The 21,779-nt window shown below is 39.7% G+C and overlaps 1 protein-coding gene across 2 annotated transcripts; it reads left to right on the forward strand.

Moving 5' to 3' along the window:
* Positions 1-13,627: 13,627 nt before the first annotated feature.
* adtrp1 (androgen dependent TFPI regulating protein 1) lies at positions 13,628-17,660 on the forward strand. Of its 2 annotated transcripts, none has more exons than XM_042099295.1 (6): positions 13,628-13,835; positions 14,001-14,150; positions 15,528-15,629; positions 15,974-16,089; positions 16,735-16,913; positions 17,168-17,660. In XM_042099295.1, exons 1-6 carry the CDS (start codon positions 13,668-13,670, stop codon positions 17,197-17,199), a joined length of 747 nt encoding a protein of 248 aa, XP_041955229.1. In that variant the 5' UTR covers positions 13,628-13,667; the 3' UTR covers positions 17,200-17,660. The 2 variants fall into 2 exon arrangements, with proteins under 2 accessions (XP_041955229.1, XP_041955230.1); XM_042099296.1 differs by having other exon boundaries at positions 13,630-13,835; positions 17,163-17,660.
* The last annotated feature ends 4,119 nt before the right edge of the window (positions 17,661-21,779 follow it).

Consider the following 21,779-nt stretch of genomic DNA (forward strand, 5'->3'; position numbering starts at 1 on the left):
CATATATGAAATGGATTCTTAGCTAAAAATATTTTACTGCTAAGATTGTTAAATTAACAGATATTGTTATACACCCCAAAACCAAAAAAGAACTAAAATATAGCCTGTCCGTATTGGAGTTAAGGCATATAAATTAGTGCAGATCAATCACACAAGCTCTGAGAGCTTTGAAACTTGGCATGTTTATAGTCAGGAAGTTGCTTTACCTACTAGAAAAGACTGGCTGTGAATTTCTTGATGTATGGAATGAATAGAGACATGTAAACATACACCTAAAATAAGCGGACATGCAAAAAATGAATATCTATGCAGAATGTTTTCATTTACTTTGTAGCTGCTTTACCAGGGATTATCATAAGAACACATATGATGGCTTATGGGAAAGGTGGGGTTGTACTGAATCCAACAATACCAAATATGTAAATATAGTATGACGAATCAGGGTGTTCTGTCACTCAATGTATGAGGTGTCCAAAATGAAAGAAAACGGAACACTGGCAAAATACAGTCTCCAAGTCCAAATTACATTATCAGTGGTGAGGAGAATGTTGACATTCATTGTTACTGCAAGGTAAGTTACATAAGGTAAGTGCTCCTCTATATTTACATTTAATAATGATACATTTCATATGTCCCAGTATTAAACAACAGATCCAATTGAATCAGGTTAACATTGGAATGGAACACCTTTATTAAAATATTTATATTCACTTGAATTTTGTTTTGGTCAAGTCATTACTGAATAATGGAAAATAATATTGTTAGCTTTTGTCTGTCCAGACCAGCAGTGGACAGTAGAGCCTACACTGCTTACTTCACCCCTAAGTAGCTAAACAGTTGTAGAAACTACTTTCCTAAGAAAGTACTTAGCCCTCTGACCAATGTTTCATGTGTAATTCAACTTGATTTGCATTTCGATGAAAATTCTGAAATGTATATCATTTTTCCTTTTCACTAGTCTTTTGAATTATGGAGAATGTCTTACAGGCATTAGATCCAAAACTTTGTATCATTTGTGAGAAACATTTTGAAAAGGGCAAGAAAAAAGATCCCTATGTCCAAAACCCCACAGTAGAAGGCCTCCAACGCATACTTACCCTTGCTCAGCAGAGAGAGAGATGGTGATGTCCATAAAACTCTGGCTCCATATACAGATGATATTTTCTCCAAAATTAAAGTTGCATATCATGTAGAGTGAACTACTGCAGTAAGACAAAAATCGGTGAGCAGCAGCAAGTTGCAAATGTTGAGAGTGAGAGCACATCTGCACCAAGAAGGCTGAGTATCAAATACTGAGAGTTTCAAATACTGAGAGATTGTTTAATTTGTGGGAAGGCCAGCTCTAGATCAGAACCTCTGACAGCCATTTCGACTGGTACAGGGGCAATGTAAATTATAGGCCAAGTATACTTGCGTATACAAGGAATTTGGTCTCTGCATTTATCCCATCTGTGAATTAGTGAACACACAGAGCACACAGTGAACACAATTAGGTGAAGCACACACTAACCCGGAGCAGTGAGCTGCCTTATTACAGTGGCGCTCGGGGAGCAGTGAGGGGTTAGGTGCCTTGCTCAAGGGCACCATGGATGTGGGCATGGGAAGAGCAGTGCTCAACCACTTCCCCCGCCTTTTTCCCTTCTGGGTCGGGGATCGAACCGGTAACTCTTCGGTTACAAGCCCGAACCCCTAACCAGTAGGCCACGGCTGTCCCCAGTACCAGAGACAAGGTCCTTCGGGCAGCTTCTGAAAGGCTTGATGAAGATGTACATTCAAATTCTTTCATGCCCAGATCTCTTTGCATATGATGCCAAATACCATAAAACTACATCTCTAAATGAAATATAACAGCAGCCATAGAAAAGAATCAAAAAAGCAGACCAATGTCTATAACAAAGCCTTTATTAAGCTCACTGAAGACATTGATAAAACAGTATTGTCCAAAGATATAAAAGTGAGATCTCAATTCTTTGACTGATAGCTATGACAGCGTACTAATGACCATTGCTGAGCAAGAAGGTGTGTCTATAGTTCAACACAAGAAATATAGATCCTGGAAACTAAAGGAAAAGCTGATACAGCATTACAAAGACAGGCTTGCATTTGTTCCATGTCCAAGACAGTCAGATCTGATCTGCTCAGATAGTATGACCATATTGTGCACTGAGGGAAGCTGCTAAACTCACAGAAATAACAGTAGACTGAGACTACGCTTCCACAGACAAGTCAGAGTCTTTCCGAAATCCAAATATTACACAGGGCTGCAGACATATTGAGGAAAAGCATGGATCAGGTAGAGCATGACAGTGAGTAATATGTCAGCAGTGACTGTCTATTATGTTTCCAATGCAGCAAGTATGTACCCAACATCCTGTATGACTTTGTGAACTGGTGTGTTGATTAACATGCCCACAGAAATTACCAAACATGTGGTGATGACCCAGCTTCAAAGGAGAATCTGTGTGTTAATTTGTCATGATCTCATTGAACTGAGCTGTCACATCCATACACCAATCACACTGGGACTTCCCATTTTGATACATCATGAGTTTGGTAGTAAGACAGTCATCAATGAGCTCAGTGCAATGGGACACTGTGTTTCCTATACAGAAGTTAGGCACTTCTCACATCTGTTGCAGCAGACCAGATATCAAGGACAGAGAGTGGTGTCTACATCCCAACTGGCCCGACTGGAGTTGCTGAACATGGAATTTGTGATGCAGGCATCAGCAACTTTAACCAAAATGAAGACACCCTGGATGTGAAGCGTAAAAGAATGGACAAAATGTACCTGTAAAGTTTATCTCCATCTATTCATATCAATCGTGTTTAAGGTGGTGAGGGACCTCTGAACCTGAGGGAACCTGTGCTAGGCATTTATCTGCTGTGGAGACTTGGCTTTTTCGGAACACAACAGACGTCATAGCATGAGTTGTACACTTCCCATCCAGGGTGTCTTCATTTTGGTAAAAGTTGTCGATGGCTGCATCAACAATTCTATGTTCAGCAACTCAAGTGAGAACAGATGGGATGTAGAAACCACTGTCCTTGATCTATATTTCTTGTGTTGACACACCTTCTTGCTCAGCAATGGTCTTTAGTATGTTCTCATAGCTATCAGTCAAGGAGTTGAGTCCCCACTTTCATACCTTTGGACAATACTGTTTTATCAATGTCTTAAGTGAGCTTAATAAAGGCTTTATTATAGACATTGGTCTGCTTTTTTCATTCTTTTCTATGGCTTCTGCTATATTTCATTTAGAGATGTAGTGTGCAAGGCATTTTATGGTATTTGCTATCATGCAAAAAGATCTGGACATGAAAGAATTCAAAGATGTACATCTACAAGCCTTTCAGAAGCTGCCCGAAGGACCTTGTCTCTGGTACTTGCGACTGTTCCAGTTGAAATTGCTGTCAGAGGTTCTGGTTTAGAGCTGGCCTTCCCACAAATGAAACAATCTCTCCGCATTTGAAATTATGTTGTATCAGCCCTAATTAGCCTTCTTGGTGCAGATGTGCTCTCACTTTTGCAACATTTGCAACTTGCTGCTGCTCACTGATTTTTGTCTTACTGCAGTAGTTCGCTATACATGATACATGATATGAAACTTTGATTTTGGAGAAAATATCATCTGTATATGGAGCCAGAGTTTTATGGACATCACCATCTCTCTCTCTGCTGAGCAAGGGTAAGTATGCGTTGGAGGCCTTCTACTGTGGGGTTTTGGACATAGGGATCTTTTTTCTTGCCCTTTTCAAAATGTTTCCCACAAGCTTTGGATCCAATGTCTGTAAGACATTCTCAGTAATTCAAGAGACTAGTGAAAAGGAATTTTTTTAGAATTTTCATTGAAATGCAAATCAAGTTGAATTACACATGCAACATTAGTCAGAGGGCTAAGTACTTTCTTAGCTAGGGAAAGTAGTTTCTACAACTAACTGTTTAGCTACTTAGGGGTGCAGTAAGCAGTGTAGGCTCTATGTCCACTGCTGGTCTGGACAGACAAAAGCTAACAATATTATTATGACCGCCGCGCAGCGAAGCGGCGGTCATATAGGTTTAGTCAGATTTTTTTTTTTTTTTTCTTTTTCGCATGCCCAAATTTCCGTCAATGATTCCCAGGACACTGAAAGACCGGGGTACACGAAACTTGGTGGGCATGTAACCCCACATGGATAGCATGGAACCATCGTTTTTCGTTTTGATCTGTAGCCCCCCCGCTGGACTGGACCCCCCGAAAGGAGGGTAGGGCAGACACAGTTTTCTGTGAATATCTCGAAAACCGTAGGGTTTAGGAGGACCTTTTTTTTTTTGTATGTTGATCTCAAGGGGCCATGTCAACCTATTCCATAACCACTCATTTCATGTATAGCGCCACCTAGTTAAACACAAAAAAGTAAAAATGAGGTGTTGTAATTGAAGGTATCTGTGACCTAACATAGTCAAAACTGCACGAAATTGGAAGTGTAGGATCATTATGACACCCTCTGTATGCACGCCAAGTTTTGTGGAATTCCGTTCATGGGGGGCCACACAATAAATTAATTTATGTTACTATACACCAACTGGCCTGTAGGTGGCCGGAGACAGTTTTCTGTGAATATCTTGAGAACCATAGGGCCTAGGAGGTCCACCTTTTTTATGTATGTTGGTCTTAAGGGGGCATGTCAACCCATCCCATTACCACTTATTTCATGTATAGCGCCACCTAGTTAAAAATTAAAAAGCAAACAATTAGGTGTTTTCATCACAATATCTCTGGCTGACAAGGTCAAAACTGCACGAAATTAAAAGTGTAGGATCATTATGACACCCTCCGAATGCATGCCAAGTTTTGTGTACTTTCGTTCATGGGGGGCCTTACAATAAAATAATTTATGTGTACATTTAGTGATGTACACCAACAAGGATTCCCAGGACACTGAAAGACCGGGGTACACAAAACTTGGTGGGCATGTACCCCCACATGGATAGCATGGAACCGTCATTCTTCGTTTTGATCTGTAGCCCCCCCCCCCCCCCGCTGGACTGGACCCCCGAAAGGAGGGTAGGGCAGACACAGTTCTCTGTGAATCTTTTATGGTATGTTGGTCTCAAGGGCCCACATCAACCTGGCTCATAATCACTCATTTGTGATCTGCCCCCCGGTAAAAAATGAAAATCAGTAGGATTAAAAGAAAGCCAAAATAAATATTCATCATCATCATCATGGCTGCATTTTCAGTATTGGCGAGAAGTAGTCGTTTGTCCACTAGATGGCGCATCGTTGCAGTGAGACGTAATTTTGTTGGAAGTTAAAAGTGGGTTGGAAAAAACAATGGACACTTCCTACAAGGACTGTAATTTACCGCAGCGAACATCTAATAAGGATAGGACGATGTTCACATGAAGTGTAATTCCCATTTCTTCTTGAAGCCGAAATAAATCTGAGGATGTTTATCGGACATGCTTGGTTTTTACTGCAGGTACGTTAATCTTGTAATATCAATAAGGACCTAGGTAATGTTACCGTTAGCGTTGGTTGAGTGATGGAGGCATTTGATTGATTGCATTTGTAGAAAACTATAAATGCGGTTATACCAAGCAAATGTATAGCAGCACTGTTTGTATCTTTCGACTGTCATTTATTGCACGTGCTACAAAATCATTCTGTGCAATGGAAGATTTTTCCAACGTTACACCGTCTGATACAGTTTTGCCTATACATGCGTGAGACTGAGACGCCTGTTTATTTTGTTTTAAGTTCGTGCAGGGTGTGAGAGGGGAATCGATGTGCTTTGATTACAGCTTGGTAGTTGTAGTCTGTGAAATTAAAAAGCACGTGTGTGTGAAGTATCCAAACAATGACACCTTCATTTCATTATGGCTGCTTTAGCAAAACACCTTAAGCTACTGTGTAGTGGGTCCCATTTAGAAGTGGCTACTTCATTCGCGCTTTCCTTGACTCATGGAGCTGCGTGAATGTTATTACAACTTTTCGCCACAATATGACAGTTTAAGTCCGCTTGATACTGTAAGGCGTAAGCCATTGGTTTCCAAAGGAGATTTTATTTGTGTCGCCAGCATAGCCTATTGACAATTTATGTTGTAAATAGGCCTACCTTATAATCCTACCTGTAGCTTATGGAAGCTAACAGCTTTCTATTAGGATCTAGTTTGTTAGTTACCGTTTTGTCATAACTCCCTGATGCATTTTTGCATTTAGAATAGCCAGAGCGTGTATATCTCAATCGGAAAATTAAACAATATCGGGTGCCTATGGACTAGGCTGGGTGAACCCAGCGTGATCTGCCCGCTATTTATTTTTTGATTTCTTAAAAGATTGAGCTTGGTCTGATGAAAGCCAGACTAGCCATGGACCTCAGTTAAACAATGCAAGGGAACATGAATCAGCCTATATTTGCACGAACAATAACGGACAAAAGCTCTTCAACTTTGGCCCGTTAAAATGTGTATGAACAGTCTAGCGACGCATTTCATCAAGGCCCATTTGGACATGTCAGTTATTTGCACCACTGGTTAGATGTAAAACAGCATTTCGTTTCAGACTAGGCTACTGTTAATTAATTTGTGCATTAACAATAACATTTCAGACTACTGTTACTTAATTTGTGCATTGACAATAAAGTATTACATGAACTAAAGATGACTAAAATCTTATGTAGAAGAAGAAACATTCACAAAAAATCCATCCATCCAAAAATGACCTTTGTTTTTGATAGCTGTTGAAAACGGCATGGAACTGACAGAGATGTTTTTGTTTATAAATAAACAAATAAATAAATAACATTATGCTGATACCTTTTGCTTTTCCCAAATACAATTTAGCCTACAGGTGTAAGTGACCTTTCATCAATCCAGTTGCAATGGATGAACTGTGATGAACTGCCCTACTTGTGATTGTTTAGAGATTTTAAAGGTTTTATAACAATGCTACATCTTCTTTGGCTATTCTACAATCTATTCACCTTTTCAGCACCAGTAGGCTACTTTCTGTGCAGCCGCACACACACACTCAGGCATGCCAAACAAGCATACACAAAAGTTTCAAGAGTGGGGGATGGAGTAAAATATGGAGACAAATTGAAGTGTGATTTATTTTCGCGGAACGGATGTACAGGACTGAGCGGCGGTCATATTTTGTACCGCTATGCGGTACATCTAGTTTTCCATTATTCAGTAATGACTTGACCAAAACAAAATTCAAGTGAATGTAAATATTTTAATGGTGTTCCATTCCAGTGTTAACCTGATTCAGTTGGATGTGTTTCATATGAAATGTATCATTATTAAATGTAAATATATCAGCACTTGCCTTGCAGTAACAATGAATTTATCATCATTCTTCTCACCACTGATAATGTGATTTGGACTTGAGACTGTATTTTGCTAGTGTTCTGTTTTCTTTCATTTTGGACACCTCACATTGAGTGACAGAACACCCTAACTTGTCATACTATATTTACATATTTGGTATTGTTGGATTCAGTACAACCCCACCTTTCCCATAAGCTATCATATGTGTTTCTATGATAATCCCTGGTAAAGCAGCTACAAAGTAAATGAAAACATTCTGCATAGATATTCATTTTTTGCATGTCCGCTTATTTTAGGTGTATGTTTACATGTCTCTATTCATTCCATACATCAAGATATTCACATCCAGTCTTTTCTAGTAGGTAAAGCAACTTCCTGACTATAAACATGCCAAGTTTCAAAGCTCGCAGAGCGTGTGTGATTGATCTGCACTAGTTTATATGCCTTAACTCCCATACAGGCTATATTTTAGTCCTTTTTTGGTTTTGGGGTGTATAACAATATCTGTTAATTTAACAATCTTAGCAGTAAAATATTTTTAGCTAAGAATCCATTTCATATATGGGAGACCTTAGAGATAAGGGAAAACATTGTTGCGTTAGTTCTACCTCCGGTATATCTCAAAAATGTGGGGCCATTGTCACTAGCCTACTGGGGATTTTCCAAGTAGACTTCTCCTTTTAGTAGGCTCACCACTCACCACTTACTACCAGTTAACTTATCCAGGGGTGCGTTTCCCAAAACCATAGGTGCTAACCTGTTAGCAACTTAGTTGGTTGGCAATGGGGAAATTGCATTGCAGCGAACAAAGTTAGTTAGCAACTATGTTTTTGGGAAACGCGCCCCTGCATAAGTTAACTGGTAGTAAGTGGTGAACCTCCTAAAAGGAGGAGTTTTACAAGGAGAATGGAGCCAGGGGTCTCTGTCGGGATTTACCGCTTTACTCCAAGTTCACTCTCCCAGATTTGTACAACCGGGACAATTGAAACGGGGGACGAATGAAACATTCCGGTTTTCTCCGAGTGCAACGATGATAGACAGTCATCATTTGGACAAACACATAGAGCATATTAACCTCCGTTGCTCAGCCAAATGCCTTCCTGTTACGTCCTGGTATCACAGAGTTACAGGCGATAAACGATTTTTGACGAGTTTAGGCCTACTTTAGCGGTTTATTTTTTTTTAATTATTATTATTAAAGAGTGTTTTTCATTTAAAGGTTTGACTTCATGCTTATTCAGTAGACCATTTAGTGCTCTCCCCAATCTCAGACGTTCACATTGCATGTTTGTTTTTAATAAATGCAAAACAGCCTATAATGCTATGGCGGGACGATTGAAACACCTGTTTCATTTGTCCCGACCAGGCAGTAAACCCCATTTATTCTAAGTCAATGCACACATATCTGTGTTTATACTATATTTTATGCAGGTGAGACATGGAAAAGCAGTTTTAGAAAGATGCAAATATATTTGGTGCCATATGGGTCGAGTTTTGCCATGTTAACCGAGACTGACCCTGTGGGTCATGAAGGGCACTTATTTGGATGTGTGGTGGCTTTAACCACGTACAACAGAGTGAAATAACATTTTGTACTATAGAAACATTATATAATTCGAAACATGCATTATTCTAGCTATATTAATGGCATAGTGCATGCCATTTCCATAACCGCGAGATATGCGCTTCACCATGACGGCAATGAGTTGTTAACAGACATGAACCAAGACATATAGCCCAGCAGCAATCTATCTAAAATAGGCTAATACATACTTTAAGTACCATTCATGATATGTTGTCAAATATTGAAATTGTGGGAAGTTTACATAATTTAAGCTGTATGTTTCATTCGTCCCCCATGCTGTTTCATTCGTCTCAGCCAGGAGGGATGAATGAAACAAAACGCATTTTCAACTTCTACTTAAACTAGATGTACCGCATAGCGGTACAAAATATGACCGCCGCTCAGTCCTGTACATCCATTCCGCGAAAATAAATCACACTTCAATTTGTCTCCATCTTTTACTCCATCCCCCACTCTTGAAACTTTTGTGTATGCTTGTTTGGCATGCCTGAGTGTGTGTGTGCGGCTGCACAGAAAGTAGCCTACTTGTGCTGAAAAGGTGAATAGATTGTAGAATAGCCAAAGAAGATGTAGCATTGTTATAAAACCTTTAAAATCTCTAAACAATCACAAGTAGGGCAGGTCATCACAGTTCATCCATTGCAACTGGATTGATGAAAGGTCACTTACACCTGTAGGCTACATTGTATTTGGGAAAAGCAAAAGGTATCAGCATAATGTTATTTATTTATTTATTTATTTTTTATGTATTTATAAACAAAAACATCTCTGTCAGTTCCATGCCGTTTTCAACAGCTATCAAAAACAAAGGTCATTTTTGGATGGATGGATTTTTTGTGAATATTTCTTCTTCTACATAAGATTTTAGTCATCTTTAGTTCATGTAATACTTTATTGTCAATGCACAAATTAAGTAACAGTAGTCTGAAACGTTATTGTTAATGCACAAATTAAGTAACAGTAGTCTGAAACGAAATGCTGTTTTACATCTAACCAGTTGTGCAAATAACTGACATGTCCAAATGGGCCTTGATGAAATGCGTCGCTAGACTGTTCATACACATTTTAACGGGCCAAAGTTGAAGAGCTTTTGTCCGTTATTGTTCGTGCAAATATAGGCTGATTCAGGTTCCCTTGCATTGTGTAACTGAGGTCCATGGCTAGTCTGGCTTTCATCAGACCAAGCTCAATCTTTTAAGAAATCAAAAAATAAATAGCGGGCAGATCAGGCTGGGTTCACCCAGCCTAGTCCATAGGCACCCGATATTGTTTAATTTTCAGATTGAGATATACACGCTCTGGCTATTCTAAATGCAAAAATGCATTAGGGAGTTATGACAAAACTGTAACTAACAAACTAGATCCTAATAGAAAGCTGTTAGCTTCCCTAAGCTACAGGTAGGATTATAAGGTAGGCCTATTTACAACATAAATTGTCAATAGGCTATGCTGGCGACACAAATAAAATCTCCTTTGGAAACCAATGGCTTACGACTTACAGTATCAAGCGGACTTAAACTGCCATATCGTGGCGAAAAGTTGTAATAACATTCACGCAGTTCCATGAGTCAAGGAAAGCGCGAATGAAGTAGCCACTTCTAAATGGGACCCACTACACAGTAGCTTAAGGTGTGTTGCTAAAGCAGCCATAATGAAATGAAGGTGTCATTGTTTGGATACTTCACACACACGTGCTTTTTAATTTCACAGACTACAACTACCAAGCTGGAATCAAAGCACATCGATTCCCCTCTCACACCCTGCACGCACTTAAAACAAAATAAACAGGCGTCTCAGTCTCATGCATGTATAGGCAAAACTGTATCAGATCGGTGTAACGTTGGTAAATCTTCCATTGCACAGAATGATTTTGTAGCACGTGCAATAAATGACAGTCGAAAGATACAAACAGTGCTGCTATCAATTTGCTTGGTATAACCACATTTATAGTTTTCTACAAATGCAATCAATCAAATGGGCCTCCATCACTCAACCAACGCTAACGGTAACATTACCTAGGTCCTTATTGATATTACAAGATTAACGTACCTGCAGTAAAAACCAAGCATGTCCGATAAACATCCTCACTTCATCCTCACTTAAACTTCATGTGAACATCGTCCTGTCCTTATTAGATGTTCGCTGCGGTAAATTACAGTCCTTGTAGGAAGTGTCCATTATTTTTTCAACCCACTTTTAACTTCCAAAAAAATTACGTCTCACTGCAACGATGCGCCATCTAGTGGACAAACGACTACTTATCGCCAATACTGAAAATGCAGCCATGATGATGATGATGAATATTTTGGCTTTCTTTTGATCCTATTGAATTTGTAATTATGTATCGGCCGTTCTAATACCGATAGTATGTGGGTGCCTGTGTGTGTGCATGTTTATATGTGTGCACCGTCATTTACAGGCCAATGAGTGTACAGTCACTAAATGTACACATAACCTAATTTTTTTAGCCCCCCCCCCATGGATGAAATTCTACGAAACTTGCCAGACCCCCAGAGAATGCCAGGTCAATCATACACATAAAATTTGGTGCAGTTCTGAACATCTTAACTGAAGATAGGGGCGATTAAAGCAGAATGATATTGCATTTTCATTTTTGACCGGGGCGGCGGGGGGGGGGGCAAATCACAAATGAGTGATTATGAGCCAGGTTGATGTGGGCCCTTGAGACCAACATACCATAAAAGATTCACAGAGAACTGTGTCTGCCCTACCCTCCTTTCGGGGGGTCCAGTCCAGCGGGGGGGCTGCAGATGAAAACGAAAAATGACGGTTCCATGCTATCCATGTGGGGGTACATGCCCACCAAGTTTTGTGTACCCCGGTCTTTCAGTGTCCCGGGAATCCTTGTTGGTGTACGTCACTAAATGTACATATAAATTATTTTATTGTAAGGCCCCCCATGAACGAAAGTACACAAAACTTGGCATGCATTCAGAGGGTGTCATAATGATCCTACACTTTTAATTTCGTGCAGTTTTGACCTTGTCAGCCAGAGATATTGAGATGAAAACACCTAATTTTTTGCTTTTTAATTTTTAACTAGGTGGCGCTATACATGAAATAAGTGGTAATGGGATGGGTTGACATGCCCCCTTAAGACCAACATACAAAAAAAAGGTGGACCTCCTAGGCCCTACGGTTCTCGAGATATTCACAGAAAACTGTCTCCGGCCACCTACAGGCCAGTTGGTGTATAGTAACATAAATTAATTTATTGTGTGGCCCCCCATGAACGGAATTCCACAAAACTTGGCGTGCATACAGAGGGTGTCATAATGATCCTACACTTCCAATTTCGTGCAGTTTTGACTATGTTAGGTCACAGATACCTTCAATTACAACACCTCATTTTTACTTTTTTGTGTTTAACTAGGTGGCGCTATACATGAAATGAGTGGTTATGGAATGGGTTGACATGGCCCCTTGAGATCAACATACAAAAAAAAAATGGTCCTCCTAAACCCTACGGTTTTCGAGATATTCACAGAAAACTGTGTCTGCCCTACCCTCCTTTCGGGGGGTCCAATTCAGCGGGGGGGCTACAGATCAAAACGAAAAACGATGGTTCCATGCTATCCATGTGGGGTTACATGTCCACCAAGTTTCGTGTACCCCGGTCTTTCAGTGTCCCGGGAATCATTGACGGAAATTTGGGCATGCGAAAAAGAAAAAAAAAAAAAAATAATAATAATAAAAAAAAAAAAATCTGACTAAACCTTTATGACCGCCGCTTCGCTGCGCGGCGGTCATAATAACTCTTGAACGGTTTTGTTCAGAGCTGTAAATGGAACTGTATTTGACAGAGGATAGATGTAGGTTGCTAGTGACAAAATATTAACTTTCAGTGTTTTACGATGTCTTTGTAAATTACGTTTAATTAAGAAGTGTTTCATTCGTCCCGGTTCTCCCCTAACCACATATTTGTTACACTCCACAGGCCAAGGCCAGAGTACAGACAGTTTGCAATGCTTTCTGAGGACACTCCTGCTTGAGTAGGGAGGCAGCATTAAGAAACTTACTGTTGTGGATGTCTCTTCACCTTCTTGGCATCGTACCAGTCAGAAAATTCTAGTCTTTCTTCACAAGAAAGCATGCATCTATAGGTGCATGCTTTCTTGTGAAGAGGCTTTCGGACCACTAAACTGTATGTCACTGTAAATGTGCAGTGTATACCTGCTGTTAGCTCTTCATGCTCTCTTCAACCACATATGATCACATAGGCTACTTAGTCTCGCTATCACCAGGCCGGCAGATCAGGCTGGGTTTACCCAGTCTATAGCCATAATACTTGCCATAATACAATCAGTTCTTTCACTATTTATTACTGAAATAAAGGGAGCTTATTGGGGAGCTTTTAATATTCTGAATGGATGTGGTGCCTTTCTAGCGTTACTGGTAGCCTATTTGCCTTTCTTTTGAGTTGTTATTCTGTTATTTTATCTTCATCAAAAACACTAGAAAACAAGATACATTTTACTGTTGAGAAAGCAAAGGGCAAACTGAACATAAAATGCACATATAATTTAAAACTCTTATCTGAAATGTTTCCAGTGTGCCTGTAGAATCTCCAGGGGCCATGATTGAGCTCATGGCATTACTACAGAAGAGGAGTTATTGTAGAATTTCCCAATGAATGAGACCTTTATTTGAAGGGGTTGAGTCGGTGGATTTCTGAACAATCTGGCAACCTCATTATGGAATCTTCAAACATCTGAGCTTTTACGGAAGTAACGTCGGCTAAAAATGGCTGCAACGGGTCTGGGTTGGAGGTCGTGTTTGTGTGTTCATTTAGCGATATTTGGGTGGTATGTTTTCACACTACGGGCTTATTGCTCATCAGAAATAACAGATCGAAATCCAGGAGCGCAAACATACGGAGGACGATGGAAATATCTTACTTTTATAAACCTGGTTAGTAAACAGCTAGCCCATGGCTAGTTACATTAGCTGCTACCAATAACCCAGTCGCTGGAATGAATGAACTTCATCGACTCTTCTGTTACCAACATTGTGTTTTCATTTTGATCGCGTTCAGCACAGATTTGGCATTAACACAAAATGTCTCTGAATTTACAGGTAATGCAGACGGTCTTTTTTGGATTATGTGTTGTGACCGATATTGTACACATGGCAGTATCAAATAAAGCTGCTCGTAGCGGACTTCCGTCTCTGCTATTAGGAACGAGAGATTATATCTTTACAGTCTTGGCATTCCCAGTTGGTATGGTAAGCATTATTTCCCAATTTTGTTCTAGTTCATTAGAATGTTGTTGGGTCATTCTATGAAACGGGTGCGTCCAGAACATTTGATGAGATGCAGAAGGGACAAACTAGAGCCAAAGTGTGTTTCTAAAGCCTAAAGCTAATAATTCAAGGGTTCTTGTTAACATAATGAACAAGAACATACTATTAACAGTTTTACTATTTTTTTAAACCATTTGCATATGTGCATGGCCATTTCCGTGTGTCTGGGTTAAACATGACATTTAGCCTACATCTAAAATATCACCACGTAAATGTTATATTCTTATCAGACTTCTGTTATTTTCAGACTTAAATAATCTTTCCTGATGACATTACACATATTTATTAAGAATAATTTCACGTTTTTTTGGTAAATATTTAATGATTTTCTTGCCTCCCCTGGTTTGACTTACCCCGTCACATTAACTTGTTTTGTCTGTAAATAGCATAGCTTACTGTTACTTGAAATGAAACAAAGACAATTTAATGTCTGCCTGTAGAGCACCCAATAAACTAAGCAGAAACATTCTGACATTGTTTTACATTATTTATTTGTTGTTGTTGTTTTCAATAATATTGTTCATCATTTTTTGAAGGGGTCCGTCAAGCTTAATCCTACCACCCTGTCACGCAAATTAGACAGGAATAACTGTCTATCATTACAGTTTCAACACTATCATTGCTAAGCAAATTACATTTCTAATTGAATACATGTATGTTAAGTCAATAACTTGACCGTTATTGAATAACTAGAGCCATTTTATCATGAAATTTACCACCCTTTCACATTTATTATATTTCAATGTAAAAAAAAAAAAATGTATGTCTGAGGAGGGTGATCATGTTTTTAATGCTGTGGATAAAATTAAAAGAAGTTTACTTTTGATGTTATGTTATGATCAGGGATGGATTACCGCACGGGCCTACCAGGGCCCATGGGGTCAGGGGGCCCTGAAGCCCAAGCTTTTGCATGGAATCATTGCCTCAATATCAACAAATCAGGATGTAGGCTATGAATCTGATTGAATTTAGTATTGGCCATCCCCAAAATGCACCAGAATACAGGAAAATACATCAAACAAATTAAAACATTTCTGGGGGAGGACCCCCAAACCCCCCCCTCCCACATATGCGACAATTAGTGGGGGGCCCTTACATCTGGGCCCAGGGGCCCGAAAGTTCATAATCCGCCCATGGTTATAATTTTTTAGTGGAAAAGGCACCCGTTTCATAGAATGACCCTGCTGAGATGCAATTAACCTTATATTGAAATGGCTTCGTAATACACAAGTTTGCTTACTGCATACTTTTTAGTGAATTTGCTGTCTAATTTTATTGACTGAGTTTTGTGTTTTACAGTTTGTCTTCGCATCATTTTGGTCAATCTACGCCTACAACCGGGAACTGGTATATCCAAAGTTTCTTGATGATATTATTCCAATATGGATCAACCATGCCTTGGTGAGTAGCCTAGGCTGTTGGTGCGTTTTGCAACAACGCCCTTGGCCTTATATTGCTTCATTAACGATTGTGGTTTTGGAACAAAGGTTAACATTGAATCATTTTGAATCCAAAGCATTCCTTACCCATTGCAATAGTGTACCAAAGAATCAACGCTTTATATACAACTTAAAAATAATCTCCGTTGCATCTTTGACTTAGCACAATTCAACTTCACTTTCAGTTAGAAAATGCATAGGCATTCACAGATTAGCCAATAATAATTACACTTTATGTCAGACTGAGTTGAACCAAACCACCATCTCTCTCCCTCTCTCTTGTTCTCTCTCTCCGGCCTTCTCTAGCACACCATCATTATGCCTCTGCTCCTGGTGCAGATGTATCTCCAGCTTCACAAGTACCCCAGCCGAGCCAAAGCCATCCTGAGCCTGGCTTTGTTTGCGGCTCTTTACCTGGCATGGTAAATTCCTGCTACTATGCCTCTCCTGTCCCAACACTGAGCTAACTTCTACAGGGTTCCCACGGTTCATGGAATTTCTGGAATATCATGGAATTTTGGAAAGTCTATTCCAGACATGGAAAGTCAGGGAATTTTATCATGTTTGGGTCAAAGTCATGGAATATCAGGGAATTTTGTTGTAGAAGTTTAAAATGTATTTGCCAGAATACATTAATACAAATATTTCTACGCAGAACTGGTGTATATCTGGTTATTTGCTTTACTGCTTCCTTGAGTATCCCAACTTTGTTTATTCAATGGCCATTTATTCATCTCCCACTCTAAAAAGTAAAATATTCTTGAACGCTATACATTAGTAAATAGTATAGTAAGTCATGGAAATTCATTTTTTTGGCTTAGACTTAGACTTAGAATGGGAACCCAGTCACTTTAAGATTCATCTCATCATGGCTCATCTTCCAGGATAGCCATGACAGATTTATGTTTTCTTTTCTAAAGACATCAATGTTTTGATTACCCGAGTCATTATTCCATTATTACAATTAACATATTTTTATGTTAATATATTTGATAGAATATATTTTATGCACAAATATAATAGGACTGTATATTCATAAGATGTGTGTGCTGCTTTGTCATGCTCAGGGTCCTTTGGGTGCACCATGTGTCGGGGATCTGGGTGTACCCCATCATGTCCCACCTGAGTCCCGTGGGGCTGGTGGTGTTTCTGGGGGTGGCCTCGCTGACCATGGCCCCCCTCTACCTGCTGGGCGAGAAGATGCACCAGCTCATGTGGAGGACGGCGGGGGGAGGTGGTGGAAAAGGTGGGTCTGTTTTTTGACCTTGCAAATAAGCTCTTTTTTCATGTGCTGTAAGATCCATTTAAAGCAACACCATGGAACATTTGACTCGGTTTTGAGGTATGTTTTTGCACATCCATGCACAGTTAATCCATGTACAGGAGATTGTGTCATAGTCATTAAGAGGTGTTACTATTGTAATATGAAAGAAAGCAACATTTCCTTGCATTACAATGTTGCTAATAAACATGGGGGGTTTTTGCCTTTTGAAAGGGAAGAAAAAGAAGTAGACAGTTTGGCTGTGAAATAAACCTCAGCGAAGGGGACCCTGCAAGGAAGCCAGGAGTGGAATGGACCAGAACATAAGAAGGCATTGAAAGCATTTAAACCAGCGCTGTCTATGACAGAGGGACTCAGGTTTTCCTGTATTAAGCTACCGGTACATACTTTTCCCAGCACTGAACAGTCATAATGCTCAACTGTAACACAGCAATCAAACATGAAACAGGATGAGGACGGGACTGACTTAGCTTGCTGTTTCTAAATGTATGGTTTGCACATGCATTGTAGCATGTCACATTAAGGCATTCTATACATGCTGATTACTCAAGATGCTGTTTTTTTTTTATTTTATATTGGCCAGTTCAATCAATGTGTGCTGTGTTGTATTTAATCGCCCAAGTACATTTAAATGAAATTCCTTTAATATATTGCTATTGTTGCCTAAAATAGATTGAATGATTGAATAAATATGATTTATTCAATAAAATATCCCTGACTTATATGTTTCTATGCTGCATAGCACAATTTTGTGTTGCACTATAATAACATATTAGTTATTAGTCATTAGGCAAACAGGAGCTGACTGCTCCTACGTGAGGCCCTGGTCATTTCAGCAGATGAGGGAGGCACTTATACTGGTCCTCCATGGTCACATAGTTTAGGCCTGGTTTTACCCAATGTTTTCATTGACTATGATGTTCAAATCACCATCAAAATGTCCTGGATAAGTCTGTTACAGTGTGTGGATTAGACTTGTCAAGTCACATACCTCAAGAAGTTTCGCATTCTGCCAGTGCATTTATTTTTTGTTAAGCAAATTTGAATAGTTGTTGAATAGTAGTTGTTGTGATCTGGAGTAAAATCAGCTGAACAGAGGGGTATTCCAGAAAGGAGGTTTAACAAACACTGAGATAAAACTTAACCTCTGGGTTGTCTGAACCTGTGGCGACTAAACCTGAGCTGTCGGATCCAAAACACCGGTTACCAGTTAGTTCAATTAACCCTGTGTTAGATAACCTAGAGTTGTGCGCGTTCACGGCGAACTTATAAAGGCATCATCTATTGAGAGTCGAAACCATGAGTAAAACCGGCGAAACGAAGAGCACCGTATTTTTCTAAGGCGGGGTAGCAAAGTTATCCTCGAGGCTTACGAGGAGGAGAGAACTGTAATAACTAAAAAAAAAAAAAAAGCAATAGCCTACTTAAGCGTCTGCCTCCGAGACCTTGCTTGGCAGAGAATAGCCTAACTGACCGTGTAAATGCGTACGTTTAGGATATCCCGTTTAATGTCAAAAGCACAATTAAATAATTCAGTGGACATCACGTAGCCTATTGTATTGACTGCTTTGAATGATGCTTTCTTAAACTAGCCTACCTTGTCACAGATTGAGTGGGCCATAGAATTCTTTGAGAATCCCAAATGTAATTTTCTATTTTAACGCGGGTTCTGCAGCTGTGGGCCAAGTTAAACTTTTGCGCTCCATCATCGAAAGGGTGAAGAATGTCGGAAGGCATGGGTAGCCTATTGGACACATTTCGATGCACATTTGGAAAATTGAATAAGTGATGCTGACCTGCCAGTTGGTGAAACTACACTTTAATGATCCTCGTGGGTTTGTGTCCAGGAACACGAATGAAGTTGCACAAGGCAAACTTTACGCACCGACCGACCGACAGTTTGCCGATGCTCTGCGTCTCCAACACTAACGTTACAAAAACTCCCAGTCGGAGAGCGATAATCGATGCATTTAATTTGGAGAGAGGCAAAAAGTGTAGCCTATTGAAAAACTATTTTATCCCAAATTCCATCAGCATTCTTAACCCCCATCCAACACTCCACCCCCATCCCCAACACACACACTTACATCATCACTGTCATCACTTCACATACATACAGCACACTGCTTGCTACAGTAAGCCTCCTCTACATACTTGCTGCACACTGCGCCCCCCCCCCATACACAGCACATTGTCTTCAGGATCTTCTCCAACACACATCCTCTACATACTTACAGCACACTGCCCCCACCTACCCACACACACACACTACACACACACACACAGTCACTGCTCCACTCCCCTCCCGCCCACACACCTTCACTGTCATCACTCACACAGTACTCTGCTTGCAATAGTAAGTCCCTGCGCCCCCCCCCCCCACACACATACACAGCACATTATTTCATCAGGAAGCTTCTCCAACACACATCCCCAACATACTTACAGCACACTTTTTTGAGCTTTCTGGAACTGAAATCCCAGGTTTACCGTTTACTCTGGGTTTACATACAGTTAAGCCAGTAAACCTGCTTTCTGGAATACCCCTCTGTACACAAATAGTGATTGTTGATGTTGATTTTGCACCTAGCATTACAATATCTGATACACTGTCCTTATTTACTGTCCCAAACCTGTGATTCCTAAAGTCCAGGTTGAACTCAATTGTGGATGCCTCATCTGCTGTGGTGTGGTTTTTAGGCTCTACTGAGTCTTCTGTTAACATGTAGGCAGCACACCATGGCTTAGTACTTGTTACATCTTGTTTGTTTTCTGAAATGTCTTGCAATGTATAAAATAAAAGGGAGACTATGATACAACACACAGCTGAAATAATCAAATGTAACCCCTTCATTAATGCATGTAATATCACGCTTGTTCTATTAGCTGTGAATGCCTGTCTATTGATCCATTGGAATTATCCTATAAAGGAACAAGTACTTTTGCATTGGGGCCTCTGTGTTAACCAGAGACCACAAGTATGCGGAGTTGTATTGCATGTGATGTAGTCATCTGGTATGACATTTTTACATAGTCTTTGTTTTTAAGTGTATGCGCTGTCCCCTGAGGAAGATAGTAAAATATGCAACAAACAGAGGTATTACAGAGTAAACAATATAACAATATTAGACATAATATACATACACACACACACACACACAGCAGGGAAAATAAGTATTTAACACGTCAACATTTTTTTCAGTAAGTATTCTTCCAGTGAGGCTATTCGCATGAAATTTTCACCGGACATTAGTATTAACTTATCCACACATATATAAACATCCAAACATTAATGTCTAAAAGTAGTGTTATGAGTAAAAAAGTATTGAACACGCTAAGAAAAAGCAGTACACAAACGCAAAGAATGGCAAGGAACAAACTGGAATCTATAAGTAGTTAGAGAAATTATCCCTCCTATCTGTACAAATTGATATAAGCTGGGTTAGTACATACTGTTAGCTATAAAAAGGTTTTTTGTTAGCAAGGTGTCACAAGAAACATTTCATGATGGGTAAAAGCAAAGAGCCCTCCCAAGATCTTTGCAACCTTATTGTTGCAAAATATATTAATGGAACTGGTTACAGATGCACTTCAAAACTTCAGAATCATCAAGCAAGCAGTATTGGAGCCATTATTTGAAAGTGGAAGGAACATCACTACATCATCCACTGGCCATGCACAGGATCTCCTTGCAAGATTTCTGACCAGGAAGTCAGAAGGATAGTCAGAAGAGTAGCCTAAGAGCCAAGGACCACTGAGCAAGCTCCAGAAAGATTTGGAGGCAGCAGCTACAATTGTTACAGAGAAAATCATAGGTAATGCACTCCACCGCCATGGCCTCTATGCACGCTCATCCCGCATGACTGTATTGCTGAAGAAAAACATGTCAAAGCTCGTTGAAAGTTTGCTACACAACATTTGAACAATCCTATGAAATACTGAGAGAATGTATTCTGGTTAAAATTTAAACTTTTCGGATGTCATACTACACACCATATTTGGAGGAGAAATGGCACTGTGCATCACCCTAAAAATACCCTACCAACAGTGAGGTTTGGAGGTGGTGGCATCATGGTGTGGGCTGTTTTTCATCTCATGGTACTAGCAGACTTCATACAGTTGAAGGAATGATGAATGGAGTCATTTTGTTCCGGAAGAATCTTTACATCCACCAGGATGATGAGGATGAGACATGGCTAGACCTTCCAGCAGGACAATGATCCAAACCATTCAGCAAAGGAAACTCTCAATTGGTTTCAGAGAAAGGAAATCAAGGCCCTGACTTTAATTCAATTGAACAGTTTTGGAAGTTAACTAAAGATCAGGATTCACAACAGGGACCCCTGAAATCTTCAATATTAAAGGACTGTTTAAAAGAATGGGCCAAACTCACACCAGAATACTGTGACTGTTTAGTTTCATCATACAGGAAATGCCTTAAAGCTGTCATTACGAATAAAGGCTTTTCCACAAAGTATTTAAGAAATTTCAGCAGGCGCGTTCAATACTTTTTTCCTGTGTCATTCCACTTTATTGCACATAACTCTACCTATGGACTTTAATGTTTGGATTTTTTTTATATAGGTGGATTATCTGAGTTAATACTAATGTCTGGTATACTAATGTATGCAAATAGCCTCATTGGAAGTATACTTACTGAAAAAAATGTTGAGGTGTTCAATACTTATTTTCCCCGCTGTATATATAATATAGTATATAAAATATGTTTAAACCTCTAAAATAAGTGACATTTTCACTTTCATCTATGATCTCAGTGAGGATTCAACAGACAGCATTTGATATTGTGCTAGCGTCACCACTGTTTGCTTA

This window comes from Alosa sapidissima, chromosome 7, assembly GCF_018492685.1.
Source record: "Alosa sapidissima isolate fAloSap1 chromosome 7, fAloSap1.pri, whole genome shotgun sequence".
NCBI lineage: Eukaryota > Metazoa > Chordata > Actinopteri > Clupeiformes > Clupeidae > Alosa > Alosa sapidissima.